Source organism: Balaenoptera ricei, chromosome 1 (assembly GCF_028023285.1).
Source record: "Balaenoptera ricei isolate mBalRic1 chromosome 1, mBalRic1.hap2, whole genome shotgun sequence".
Lineage (NCBI taxonomy): Eukaryota > Metazoa > Chordata > Mammalia > Artiodactyla > Balaenopteridae > Balaenoptera > Balaenoptera ricei.
This window is the reverse complement of record NC_082639.1, coordinates 161705378-161720556: the sequence shown is the minus strand read 5'-3', so window position 1 is coordinate 161720556 and position 15179 is coordinate 161705378. Positions and strand designations below refer to the sequence as shown.

At 39.4% G+C, this 15179-nt stretch overlaps 1 protein-coding gene and 1 pseudogene across 4 annotated transcripts in view; both read right to left on the bottom strand.

The window, feature by feature from the left end:
- Positions 1-3111: 3111 nt before the first annotated feature.
- The window catches only part of C4BPA (complement component 4 binding protein alpha), a 55901-nt gene continuing 43833 nt past the window's right edge, over positions 3112-15179 (bottom strand). For all 4 annotated transcript variants that reach the window (XM_059905032.1, XM_059905025.1, XM_059905041.1 and 1 more), the window contains 5 exons: positions 14097-14297; positions 12807-12995; positions 5256-5429; positions 4077-4252; positions 3112-3532 (listed from right to left, as the gene is read on the bottom strand). In XM_059905032.1, coding sequence (XP_059761015.1) covers positions 3365-3532; positions 4077-4252; positions 5256-5429; positions 12807-12995; positions 14097-14297 — 908 coding nt within the window. In that variant the 3' untranslated portion in view covers positions 3112-3364. The remainder of the gene's footprint in view (positions 3533-4076; positions 4253-5255; positions 5430-12806; positions 12996-14096; positions 14298-15179) is intronic.
- LOC132353683 (nicotinamide/nicotinic acid mononucleotide adenylyltransferase 1-like) lies at positions 10926-11691 on the bottom strand (annotated as a pseudogene).

Genomic DNA, 15179 nt, shown 5'->3' with positions numbered 1-15179 from the left:
ATAATTAATTAATTTAAAAAAATTTGTTTATGTGTACACGCATTTATTTTAGATATTTTGAGAGGCATTTAAATAAAAGAATAAAGTAAAGAATGGAGAAATAATTCATATCAGTGTGAATTATAGTCTCTGTACTGATCCTTTATGCTCACAGAGAATGGCAAGGAAGGAAACATGAAGGATTGACATTTAAAAGCCTCAACTATTTCTGCTTTACAACTAAAGAATGAAGCTTGAGGTAGAATTCTTTATCTGAGCACATAAATAATACCAAAATATAAGCATACTTAGCTATTCAATTCTAATCCACTAATAAAATGATGTGGAAGTAAGAATCAGATAGTAGAAATCTTAATTTCATTTAGGAAAATGAGAAAAATTATTCTTTCCCAACCTATCCCAATATCCAAACCAATTTCTCTGTATCAGTAAAACATTCTTAAGCACAGCTACAAAAATCTACCAAGGACTTCTATGTATATAATACATTTAAAAACATCAACTATCTTTATCTAATAATCAGTGAACTCATTAGTGAGTATAATTGCAAGCAGTGTTCAATGATACTATATAGTATGAAATAGAAATTACGTTTTTATTCAATTGTAGAGAAGATACATACTATAGTAAAAAAAATAATGTGATATAAATAATAAATGATATAAATTATAATGAAATAGGAAATTAATTCAATCAGCACATAACAAAATAAAATAAATAAGCAAAGACATGGTTTTCAAATTATTACAGTACTTAATGAATGAAGGCTTTTCTGAGTGAAGTTTGCTGGCAAAGGAGGGAGATGGGAGCATATAATCACTCCTGCTGGTGAGAGAAGATGAGTGAGAAGTAGTAAAAGCCAGTGAATGAAACAATTGCCAGATATTTATCCACATCTAATCCCAAGGAACTGGCCAGCATCTTCTCCTCCAGTCCTTGCTGATGCTGGAAGTAGAGAGAACCATTGCAGGAAGACACAGACATAAACAGAATGGACATCTGTTTGGGTTTCCTTTGCTTACAATTATACAGCTCCTGCTAACATGAGACTATGCTGGCAATTCAATTTTTTTTTTAAATAAATACATCTGCCCTACTCCTTCCTCATAAGGCAATGGCAATTATTTTTCCATATGTTCTAAACTTTAAATTTTTGGTATAAAAGATCCAGGTCCCTTTTCTTCCTCTCACACAAACCCTCAATGAGCACCAAATTGAACAAGTTCCTCTCTTGCAGATTCTTCTAAAAAAGCTTTCCTAAGCCTTCTCAGCTCACTCACATTCTTAACAGGATATTCCACTTTCTTAGATCATATTTTTGATGATGAATGTGAAGATAATTATAATACACAAGGCATTTGGACAATGAGAGCAGATGATGATGCAATCCTATTCACAAAGTGTATGAAGAACCCCTGAGGCTCATACTACATCCTCACATCCCAAACCAAAAAAGGAGGAATAATATTTGTTACAGGGGATTGGTGAATTTTAACTGTTTTGTAGGCAGTGTGAGCAAATATTTGATTTGTGAGAATTCATATAACAAGAAATACCAGAATTGGAAAAGAGCCCAATGGAGGATGAAGAACTAAACTGCTCACTGTGAAAAAATGAAGGGAATTGTGTTAAGGGCTACAAAATCCAACTGTTGCAGAAGTCTAATACAGGCAAATGAGAAATTTGAGTAGGGAAAAAAACATAGACTGGAACAACATGTCCGCAGAGAAAAAGCAACTGGAGAAGATATCATCTATGCTCTCCCCACATCCCTGCTCTGGGGGTTACCACAAGCGTCCCCACAAGCGTCCCCACAGAGCCATTGGCTACCCGTGTGTCTCTGCCTTGATGTTTCATTGCCGGCCCCACCGGCCCGCAGTGGGGTCGGATGTGATTGGGCGTCAGTGCTGCTAGAGCAAGTCTTTACCAATGAGAGGAGGGTACTGGTGAATAAATACCCCGGCTCATCCTCCTTAGAAAGACAACTCGGAGTTGTGTTCCCCATGCTCCCAGAAGGCAGTCAGCATGATTAAGCTTCTGCTTGCAACAGCAATGACCTCTTGAGGCTGTCCTCACTTCCCCATCTTACTACCCCACTCAATCACAGTGCTTTCTGGGGCACCTCCCAAGGAAAGTAGCTCCCCACTTGTCTCAGGAGAAACCCAAAATAAACATCAACCAAAAGAAATTCTGAGTAAAAGGACCAGACAAATGGCTTTTAAGACCATGGTATGGCAACTCACTTAGCAGTATTTCTATATGAAGATGAATGAACATATTATACATAGAGTGAAATACAGTATTGGAATTAAAAAATAGTGAATAAAAAAAAAAGACCATGGACAGATATCTTCTATATTAAGTAGGTTACTATAGCAATTCAAACCTATCTAAAGTTTAGTGAAAGTTTGCTACACACCCTTGTCTCATTGGAGTATGTTTGGGGGAATTAAAATAAAGAGGTCACTGTTCCCCCATAGAGTTCTGTGTACAAAGGAAATAGAACAACCAAAGGAACTGAGATATGAATGAGAGAGAGATTTTAGAGGATGCAAGTGTTGGAGGAAGTCTCCGAACACCCCGAGACATAAATGTGATTAATATGGGGTTTCTCCTCATGTGGGGGGTAGTTGCTTGAGCCATTTTACTTTCTATTAAGGAAAATGAGGACCATATCAGAACAAGGACTTGGGAGCACAAAGGTGGCTGTCGGGTGGGCTTCCACTCATCAGGCTTTCAGAGTTTGTTCCTGAGGATGGAATCAGGAGATCAGACACAGACATGAATCCCCTTCTTACAAGCCAAAAGCAAAAAGGGAGCATTAGTGAGGCAGAGGCCAAGTGCATGGGAGTTTAGAAAAGGGCGTGACTGCTTCAAATGGGGGACAACAAACAAGGCTTTTGGGGTGTGTTGATGTTTAATCTAAATACTGAACACCTGAGTGACTTGTACATGTGGAACTGTGGAGTAAAGGCAATCCAGGGAAATGTATTGGTGTGAACCCACGTTCATATGTCCAAGGTCCCTACCGTAAAATAAATGTATCAACTTTATGTATGGGTTTTTTCATAGACCTCATTTCACAGAGTCCTAATGACCACGAAGACAAAATACTGTTGGATATGTAAATTTTTTAATTGATAAAATGTGTACTCTGTGTCCAGAAAAGCAAAAATATGAATCAGAAAATGATCAATAATTCTACAGTCTCAAAGCACTAAATATTAACCAATTATCCTTTCTAGATAATTATTACCACAATTGATGGTGTAAAAGAGATGGTAAAGGTGATTAACTGAAGTGATCCATATTGGATTTAAGGCAGCAAGGCACATTTTCCTCCCCTTCGTGGGAAACATTACAGTCAACACTCCTGAGTGGCTTGCTTCGCCTTATCGTTCTGAAGCTCCAGTTGTTGAATCTCCAGGTACAGCTTATACACCTCCAGGGCCAATCTCACCTCCTCTGGGGTTGGGAGACACTGCATGAGTTTCTTGCCTTTGACCACTTGCTCACAGCCTTCAGGGTACTCCTAAAAGAGAAATATGTGATGAGTGTGCTTAAAAGGCTTCTCTCCCAATTGTTAGGGGACATAGTTCATGCTGATAAAGGCAGGACTACAGATTCAGGACCAAGACCCACCTAGAACTGGTGGATGAGCAGGAAAACCAGAAAACACCTTGGACCCCACCATCGTCTTCCTAAGAGGAATATAACTCTTTTCTGAGATGGCTTCGCAGAAAGCCTCTGTGGGAACAGAGACTATTTCTGCTGACCATCCAGAAACGGGACAACAGTATACCATATCCCCTAGAAAAGTAAAGTTAAGGAGTCAGTACCCCCAGGTCTCTGAGACCCTCCACTCCAAAGGGGCTCAGTTTTCCCTGTTCTCAAGTGAGAGCAGGAAAACATCACTCCTTTCTGACCAGAGGGCTTCAAGGCAAAATTGAGAGTTCCTTTGTATGAATGAATCTTGACAAGTCAGATGTCACCTTTGCTGGCAGGACAGTGCTTTGAGGGAGACACCCATTTTAGGGTTTGATAGATTGTAAACTGCCTTGAATTGTGCCACTTACCCACTCACACTTGGGCACCTCCGGGTACCACGTTCTGTCTTCTGAACAAGTGATACTTTGGGAACCAACCAAACCATAGCCAGAGTCACACTGGACAGTGACATTTTCAGGTTCAACATATCCATTCTTATCCACAGATAACCTTCCATGTTCTATCTCTGGTTTCAGACACAAAGCTGAAATGGAAACATAATTTTAAGCAATCTGTAGATCTAAGAAAAAGATATGACTCTACGGTACTAAGAATGAACTATATTTAAGTGCTGCTAATTGTTTTACCTTATCTTTCATCTTGAGAATAAAAATAATTTTCATTAACATATTTATTGAGCATTGGCTACGTATTAGACTTTGGGCTAGTACTTTATGTGATTACCTTATTTAAGTCTCACTATTTTATCTAGGAGAAAGTGAGATACAGAAAAGTTAAGTAACTTGCCCAAGGACATAACAATTTTGAACAACATGACAGAATATAAAAAGGGCATGTGACCCCAAATCCTCATCTATTAAGTCAACTATCTCCCATATCTTGATCTCTGTAAGATGCTGGATACAAGATTTTCCCTCTCGCCTATTATCCTCCCATGTGCAATGGAGACAATGGTGGCAAGTAATCCTTGCGGTTGTTGATGACAAAGTGATATTAAACCAGTGTGCATGTAACAATCAGACCCCATCTTTACCCCTCTTGTCGCCACACAGCTGGCACACTAGGAGTACCCCACCCACAACATGCCTATGTCCTGAGCTGGTGGTGCCCTGCACTGGCTCTGATGGAAATACCTGTGACCTCACCACGATGCTTGCAATTATCCCATGGGAGTCGACATTCATGCTAGACCAACTTTCCATGACAGTTTTGCTATGGGTCACAACTACACTCAGATAAGATGTACCACCTGTAGAATATTTCTGGAAGCATACAAGAAACGAAGAATAGGGGCTGCCTCACAAAGGCTGAATTTTGCACCTGGGAGAAAGAAGTAGGGGAGATTAATGTTTCTGTTGTGCCTTCTGTAATTTTTGCTTTGGGTACCATCAGAATATAGTAAGTATTTAAAATAAATCAAATTGAATCAAATATTTTTTTGCTGCCTCTGACAGAGAAGAAACTGTGCTCTCAAGCCTTTCAAGACAGTTCCCCCCCCACAAAGCTAAAGAGGGAGCTGGAGTTACCTTTACATTGAGGGGCTGCAGGTGACCAGCCTGAAGAAGTGCAGGAGAGTTTGTTCTTTCCAACCAGGGTGTACCCTTCATCACACTCGTATATAGCATCACCACTTTTTAATCCAAGGAATGAACTGATTAGTTTATGATGTCCATGGGCAATGACAGGGGGAGAATCGCAATCTTGATGTGAGACATAAAAGTGAAAGAGGGTCAGCATGTCGGATGCTTATATTAACACTTCCCAGAATCTGTGTGGTTTGTAGGAGGCTTCCTTCTGTCCTGCCATCTTCTCTGCCCATCTGCTCACTTAGCCAAACCCAGGACCTATGCTGCCCTTCTGTAGGCCTGAGGCTGGGGAACCTTAGAAAGGCTCCAGTGGAATGACAAGCACTTAAGATTTGTTTCATTTTATTGACAATTCACTAAACTTGACACTATTTAGGAGCCATTTTGGCATGAAGGCTGAATTTGGCCCAAAGTCTCATTGTACTAGTGGTACACTCCACTGATTTCAGGCTAAATGCAGAGATGTACATCTGGGAGAGACTGTAAAGATGTGAAATAAATCCACAATCTCTGACTCATTGCTCCCATTCAAACCTGTCCATCCAACCCCCCAAGAATATACTTACTGTCCTCTAACATATTTTAGAAAAGAGCTCATAGAAAGAATAAAAAAGATGGCTTGCAGGTTGGAATAATAGACGTGGCATGGTGCTGAGTACCTCTCTGAAAGGGAATGCTGTCAGGATCCACAAACAGTGCATGAGAAACTTAAATAAAACAGGCCATCAGGAAAGTCAGGTAAAATATTAAACTGATGGGCTATAGTATCTACAAGTACTATACTCAGATGTCTCCTTGAGGCATAGAAAACATGTTGCTGACAATGAGATTCAAATGCTGGAGTTGCCATGGCACGTGGTAGAAGGAGAGATGAAGTGACTCAGAAAAGAGAGCATGCTGGAGTGGAAGCACCTCACGCATGCTGGAAACCTCACCAAATGATTATGTTGCCTGGGAAAGCCTGGAGGATACATGTACCAAGGTCAGAAGGAATATCCTAACAAGACGAGCACCCATATCAAAGGCCAGAGCTGATGATGGGAAGAACATTAAAGAACAAGTTTCACTCTTAGCAATCGCAGTCTGAGAGGGGCTTATATGCTTCAGAAGCTAAGTAAATGTAATCATCATAATGAGTGGCAAGTTAGAGAGACAACCAGAGGTGCCTGAGAGTTAGGAATATGGTTAATAGAACATGGCATTCATAAGGGTGAAAATAGATGAGCAGCCAACCAGTTACTACGCAATTTGTACCATCAAAAGAAATTAAGGATGGATGATCAGGAGGCTGATGGCATTTGGTCCAACAAAAAGCTACAATCCCTTGTTCAGTTTCTGGACCTGTGCCAGTTGTCAGGTCTGGAAATCATCGACTAAAGAAAAAAGACAGTTTCCAGGAGTAAAGATACTACAACACCTTGGGAAGAATACACAGGAATGAGTGCCCCAGTCTTCTAAGAGGACCTATGTCTATTTACATAGGTAACTGTGCACAGGTGAGAGGTGCACAATAATCCAAGGATTATTGAACATAGAGCTTGAGTTGACAGGGATACCTGGAACTATCATGGCCCCCCTATTAAGCCATTTGGTGGCCTTTTCCATTATCTTTGAAGGTATAAACAGGATAGACAAAATGGGTCATTGGTACAACCTCCACATTGGTCCTTGGCCTATGGGGTTAGAGCTGTCCTATCCAAGAAGGCCAAGTAGAAGCCATTGATACTACCTATACCCTCCCCCTGGAGGCAAAGAAGGTAAGTTTTTCAAAATATCATGTACTGAGGGGTAGGGGAGAAGGAGAAATTTGTGCCACTCTTAAAGAACTAAAGATGCAGGAGGGGTCATCATATCCCCATGTACTTCACCAGTCTGTCTACTACAAAAATTAGGATTCTGGAGAATTCCAGTAGATTACTGAAAACCCAAAAGCATTTTAGCCCCTATTGCATCCACTGTACCAGATGTGGTATCTTTCCTAGAGCAGATTAATATGTCTTCGAGTAAGTGAGGCCACTGATCCAGCAGAGGCCTTCTTTTCCATCCCTATCAGAAAAGAGGGTCACAAAGAGTTTGCATACACATGGAAGGTTCAAGAACAAATATCTGCATTTTTAAGACCTTGGCTATGATAACTCACCTGTCCCTGTCATAATAGAGTCTGAAGATATCATGACCATGTGGACATCCACAGAATATCACATTGATACAGAACATCAGTGGCATCATGTTAATTCTACTGAATAAGCAAGAAGTAGATGGCATGATGATGTTCCAGAGTATGGAAAGTAGAGAAGGAAGAAAGGAAGTAAGCTCAGAAAGGCAGGTTCACTAGATGTGGGCAGGTTTTATACTGTAGATGAAGGCATATGGACCAGAAGGAAGAGAAGAAAAAAGAACAAATACCAAGAAATAAAAGGTAATAACTCAACTGTCTAGCTTATCTTTTAGATGTGGGCTATTTTCATTGATTCAGAAAAAAGAAGGAAACCAGGAAGTTCAAAAGAATGGGAACAAGCAGTGGGGGAAAAAGAGAAAGTTGGACTGAGGGGGCAGTATTTTTTAACAAATTTATCCACTCTAAAAATCATTCAGGGTATATGAACTTTTTTACCTAATGTGGGGTTTTTTTTGTTTGTTTTGTTTCGTTTTTCCAACTGAATGAGGCTGTAGTAAAGGACTTTCACTGCAAGTTCATTTGTTGCATTCAAATTATACAAACAATGTTAAGGGTTAAAAAGTACAACACATAAAAAACATCAGCATCAAACAAAACACCAGCTTTACACATTTCTTAAATTCTAAATTTACATTATAAAAGCAAATTATGAAAAAGGCATGGTAGGGAATAAACAATGGCATACTTCCTCTTTCTCAATAGAAGTCACAACAGTTACTCATATTTATCACCCTGTGAAGTTCATTGTTCTAATTTCCATTATCCAAGGAGGGAGTCTGTCCTTAAGGATACCCAAAACCCTATGATGCTGTGGTATTAGCAGCATCCTTGATACTGGCACAAAAGCCAAGCAGTTTGTTCTATGTTCAATTTGTTGATCCATAAACAGCACAATAATAGGGTCATTTCACTATTACCAGGTTTCCTGGGAGGGTGCCCACATGCTTCAACCAGTGGGTTCCAAGATCAATATACTCACAGCTGATCAGGGTATAGGAACTTCTAGGTAAAAAGGCGGAATAAGAGATTCTAGCATTGGAGCCTTTCTGCAGTTCACACACACTTCAGATGAACTAAGAGTAGATTTCCAAGAGAAGAAATCAAACTTAAATTTGATAATTTCATCTGCTTCTAGATTGTTCTTCTTTAGTACTGCTCCAACTCTTAACCTCCAAAAAGCTATGGGAAGAATGACACTCATCTCTAAGATCTGATTTTCTATCCTTTCATTCATTTAGCAGATAGAGACTGAAACCTACTGGGCTTTTCACCCTTCCCTGTCTTTAAGAAGTCAGCAATTGGCTTTAGTGAGAATATGTCAAGAGCTATAGAATTTGTGCCAGCTTTATTTAACATTCCCCTTTTTAAAATTGTGGATTCAGATCTGACTATACGACTGCACAGTTATAAGTATTTTTTTCTTCTGCATGAAACTGAGCAGGACCCTGTAGGGTTCCTGGGTACAGAAGCCCTTCTGTCCCCCGCTTCTTGTAGGGAACAGACCTTCAATCTCCATGACCTTCCCTGAGTTCCAAAGGGCAGATTCGAACAGCTGCTAATCTGGGAAGGGAAGGGATGCAAAGACAAGGGAGGGACAGCCAAGAAACAATAGTGCAGCCTTCTGCAGAGTCCTGGTCTGTCTCAAGGAATACACATAACAATGTCCTTAAACTCTTTAAGATGTCAGCATTCTTAATACCAGAGAAAGACCACCTGAGGCTACATTAAAGGAACCAGAGAAACTCTCAAGATTACCTGAGACCAGATTAGAGGAGTGGAGGCCCTGCACACACCCTAATTTTATCAGCAACCCCACACTTGAACCATTACTATAAAACTTCTCATCTAATCCTCCTGGGTTGGGACACACAATTTTGAGAGGTACGAGTCTGCTGTGTCCCCCTTTGCCTGGCAAAGCCATAAAGTTATCCTTTTCTCCAAGATTCTATTTGGCACCAATACACAGAGGCCGAGCTTTCGGCATCATGCAGAGTTATAAGTCCTTCAACTAGAATGGTGTAGATATGAAATACAAATTGCAAAAAGGGAAATTATTCTATTTTCATTAGAAATTTAACCATAGTCCTATTTCTATCGCAGAATGATTTTCATGAACCATAAAACTGGTCTATAAAAAGCTATTTCTGGTCTTTTTGCTTTACCAATTGATAAAACTTTCACAAAATTTTAATCAGTAGCAAACCATATAACAAGCTTGTGTTTTTAACATGAAGCTGTGACTTTAATTATTATTTGAGAATTCTACTTTGTGAAAGTCTGTACAAAAGAACAAGGAGAGAAAAGTATAAGAAAACAGACCCTTTTTCTGCTTAAATTCACAAATGGCAGATTTACAGTGGGTTGGAATAGAAACAGCAGGCTTTACAAAAACTCTAGAGTTTTAGATTGAGATCACAGTGTTCTTCCACAATCCATTCATCAGTGCCCAAAAATCTGAGCTGAAGAAACTGCTGGGCTGACCCAGTGTGGCATTTTTAATGATTATTAAGCTATCAGTAAAGGCTAAGAGCATTCATACTTCATAAAATTCTTGAATGAGATCTCTCATTCTCTGTGGTTCTCTCTGCTCCAGATAGCATGATGTCATCTCTGAAGTTGTTCCTGAAGATAAAAAGATGACAGATGGCCAGGGCTAGAACATGAGCCACAATGGGATGTTAAGAGAATATATTGTTATACAGAGTAAGGCAGAGGCTCTCTGCTCTGCTGGGCATCAGAAACACCTGTGCACCTTTCTAAGCATTCAAGGGCTTGGACCTCTCTCCCTGCATCCAAAGGTGATGCTCCAGCGTGTCTGCAGTGTGTCTTGGCAAAGCTTAATTTGTCTTGAGATATATGCCAGAGAGAACGAATTTTTGGCATCAGGTTTCTGCGAGGCACTTTCACATCCTGTTTTTTGCATAGCTGGAGAAGAGATGACTAATCAGTGGTGCATTTTGCAAGATCACTACTTTAAGAATTACTTCTTTAGCCACTCTGGATGAAGACAGCCCAGAAATAGGCATGCGAAAACTGTTAGTTCCTTTCATGACTAAAGTTAGGATTTTAAATGAACTCTTGCTTTTCACACTTTGCTTCTCTTATGTAGTAAAGCCAAGATGTCCTTTTTGACTTACTTTTGTAGTTAGTTTGATTGAATGGTCTTCTGGTTTTAGTGCTGCTAGCCTCTTGTTTTAAAGATAAAGGGATTGGTACATTCTTAAAAAACAAACAAAGAGAAGACCTGTTGAAACCTTACATCTTGGCAACTTCTGATAAAAAGGTAAACCTGATTTTAATTTACCACTGTTTCTTACCAAACTGTTAAGCTTTTGTTTATGAAAAAGGATCACAATTCCTTTCCCTAGTTACTAACCAGGTTGTTTCAAATTCCTAAAAGGGAAGTCCAAGATACCATGCTGTAGAATTTCTTATGAGTTAGCTTCTGCAGTGCTTTCATGCAAATGAGCCAGGATAACCCCAACATTCCTCTCTTCACTCCCAGAGCTATATAATTATGCTTTTCAGTATATTCTTGGACAAGATCTGGTATCAAATAGCAAATGCTCTGGTACCAAGCAGTGAAGGGCTGGCCAGATCTTGTTGTTCTGATGCTTCCACATCACATGGGATTCATCAATGAATTTCTGAGCATCTTTTCCAGCCCAAGTAATATATATGAGCCTGTAGTCTCCTGCAACTTTGGTGATATCCTCACTTTTCCACAGATTGGGAACACCAAAGGACTCCAATAAATCTGCCCCACATAGCAACTTTACCTTGGGCACAACATTTGTTTCTGGCTCTAAGGATTTTTTTTTTTTTTTTACTAAAACCTTGTCTTGGTTCAGTCCACTTCCTCTTCCATCCAGGCCTTTCCAGCAGAGGTGAGTCCTGCTGTTGATCACAGCTACTTAACTGTCTACCCAATCCTTCTGAAGACTTTTCCATGTATCAACTTTCACCCATTTTGAGTTCTTGGTGGCAAGTTCTGCCATAACTCAGTGATGGGCAGAGATGAGTCTTTTCTTCTTATATGTATCACCAATAGAAGAAATTATGCCTTTGACAATTTTAATTTTCCTCTTCCATTCATGCAGTCCTTGGCCAGCTCAAACAACCCGAGGTGCATGTTGATCATAGGATTAAAAAACCACAAGCAAGGAGAACCACTTCTGTCTTCTCTGAATTTTCCATGCTAAGAATTTGAAGTTGTTGATCTAAAAGGAAAGCTCTGACACCTCCCTTGTTTTTATAAAGGAAATTCTGCAAATCTGAAGTGTTTTGCAAGGTAGGCTATTGAAACCATTCCAACTTGTGTGTCAACAGTCTTCTCTAAGTTGGGCTGTAGCAGTGGTTTCACATCCAAACTGTAACTCTGTTCCCAAGGCTAGAGGCAAATTTACTGAGGTTTTTTCATTTCACAGAGAGACTGAAAGAATGAAAACTTTCTGCTCCACACTTGAATATGACCTTGCCTTGGGGACTGTTGTATTTGACGCTCACAGACTCAACCATCTTGGAACCCCTATGCTTGACACAAAAAAGCATCCTGGGCTGATTCCCCTAGAGACCAGTTTCTCAGGGGCTCCAGGTGAGGGCTTACCATGTCCTCAGGGCCAACCAGCCCATGTCTCTTTTACCTAATTTGAAACCTTCCCTTAATAATCTCCATCATTTTGAATGTTCATACCAGCATTATTTACAGTAGCCAAGATATGGAAGCAACCTAAGTGTCAATCAACAGATGAATGGAAAAAGATGTGTATCTATATCTATGTTCTATCTATCTATCTATATATGAATATTACTCAGGCATAAAAAAGAATGAGGTTTTGCCATTTGCAACAACCTGGATAGACCTGGAGAGTAGTATGCTTAGTGAAATAAGTCAAACAGAGAAAGACAAATACTCTATGTTATCACTTATATGTGGAATCTAAAAAATAAAACGAATGAATATAACAGAACAAACAGATTCACAAATATAGAGAACAAACTAGTGGTTATCAGTGGGGGGAAGGAAGCTAAGAGGGGCAAGATAGGGGTAGGGGATTAAAAGGTACAAACTACTATGTATAAAATAAATAAGCTACAAGGATATACAGTACAAAACAGGGAATATAGCCAATTTTTATAAGTGGAACATAACCTTCCAACATTGTGAATCACTATGCTGTATGCCTGAAACTTATATAATAAGTTTATATAATAACTTATATAATATCAACTACACCTTAATTAAAAAATAACAATCTCCATCATTTTGATATGAAAAACTTCTAAAATAACATGCTTCCATAAGCTCTTACCTGGGTAACATTCTGGTGTTTTGGGACTCCACGTGCCATCTGCTGTGCATCTAGCATGAGACGTATATTTCTTATTACATGTATATGAAACCTCATCTCCATAGAAATAGGTACAGCTATTGTCAATGCTTCTTTTTCTCAGTTGAGTGATTCTGTCATTGCTCAGTTCTGGTATTGGGCAACAAACCTCTAAAAAAATATAAAAGAAGGCTAATGGTTAGTAAAATCACCATGAGGAGGCTCCTATGGCTAAAAGTTTAATTTCTACCTTTAGAAGATCTCACCACTGAAGAGAGATTGGGAAAGCAGAGGCACTTTGAGTCTGCTCTCCCTGGCCCTGATTTGCTAAAGTACTCCACCTCATTTGTTTACAATTCAGTTGTTTCCAATACTTTGTTATTTAAGTGGTGGCAATAATTTTTATTAAATATATTTTAATTCAGTGATATTGTTAAAATCTTTCATTCTATTTCCCCAAAATGAGTCTGAACGACTGCAATTGAACTTTAAGTCCTAATATGAAATGACTAATCTTTCAATAAGTGGATTACCATTTTTCATTATTTGTACATTTCACATATTTTTCAAATTCCAATCTACAGAATAAAGTTCCCTGTATTCTGGGCCTCAGTGTCTTTACCTCTAAAATGGCAAGAGTCTGATAGATGTGTAGAAAAATGCATGCTGTCAATTCCATTGAGGCCCATAAAATTGCATCCATATATCTTTCAGCCCCTCACTTACTCTCAAGTGAGACTAGAGAAAGTCTCCTTTCTATCCTATTGAGGCAAAAGCACTGGGTCAGGGGTCAGAGTCTGTCATCTAGAGACAGGTCTTTCAGCCCACAGTCTCATGGCTCAAGAGACATGAGACACAAGTCACCTTGCAGCTGCTTGAGTTCATGACTGTTTCACAGACTTTCCTTCTGTCAAGCACCCCAAAATCTACATTGGGGAGGAAAGGGCTGTGACGGAGTTCTGACTTGGGTGGTGGTGGAGCTGTATTCTCCATTCTACCTTTACAGTAATGAAGCTCATACTTAATCTTCATAATGTTTGACTTCTGTGTTTTGTCTCATTTGATTCTGAACCAGGATAAGATTATAATTTCTCAGCTCCTCAAGCTCCAAAACCTTTATGGTCCCTTCTGGCAATAATTGTTCACTATTGTGTTCAATTAGTATAATTCTAAATTTATCTTGAGGAAAAACATTATATTCATTTAAGATGGAAAATCCTAGCACATACTGGATATTTAATATACAAAAAGATTTTAAAAAAAGAAACTCACCCTCACATTGTATGTATGGGGTCCACTCCAAATTTCTCTGACAAGTCACAGTCGTGGGCCCATCTGCCTTGGGTTTATAGCCAGGAAGGCAGTAGTACCTCAGTGCAGTCCCAATATCATACACTTCCTCTTCTGTTGGCTTCTGGTAGCCATATTTTGCCCACGTGGCATGGGGGATGTATGGTAAGCCAGCACAGCCGTCTACCCATAAAGGAAGAAAAAGGGAAAAGGACACTGTTACTAGGGATGCAACAGTGATCAATGAGCCTGTCCTATCAAAGGGTGTCATGTGCTCATTCAGCCAGGAACCAGCCTGCCATAGCTGATGAATCAGCCACACCAGAAAACACACATGGACATGTACCCAAATGTGCAAGGCATCAGAGAGGTTCTTACTAAGGGCACTAACAAGTGGATTCTGTGTGTTGTGCCAACTATTCAAAATATGAATTCTTCCTCTTCATTTTACTTCAGAAAGTTTAGTATCTGAATTGAAGCATTGGGCTTGCTAGGTGGATATGACTGGAGAAATGTTGCAGACAAATAAATCTAACTCTCTTGTTTCCTGGCTGATAGGAGAAAATAAACAAGAGTCATTCCCCTTATCCAGATGACACCAGAAGCTTTATCATTTCAGGGTTTGGCAAGAACAAACCAAGCACAAAGTGACTTCTGAGCCTAAACCTTGTATCTTGTCCTCTTCACTCTTTGCTGATGCTACTGGCTCACAATATGGAAATGTAATAGAAACATCTGTCAAGTTGGATGTTTATTTTATTTTTATCTTCAAGGGTAAGGGTCTTTTTTAAGTTTTATTAAGACACAAGTCACATAACATAAAATTCACCCATTTAAAATACACTATCCAATGGTTTTCACTATATCCACAGAGTTGTGCAACCATCACCCGTATCCAATTTTAGGATAATTTTATCAACCCAAAAAGAAACTCTGTACTCGTTAGGAGTCACCTCCTAGTCTTGCCTCCTCCCAGGCCCTTGAAACCACTAAAATTCTTTCTCCCTCAATGGATTTGCCTATTCTGGACATGTCAAACAACCTCTGTGAATGGATTTCTCATCC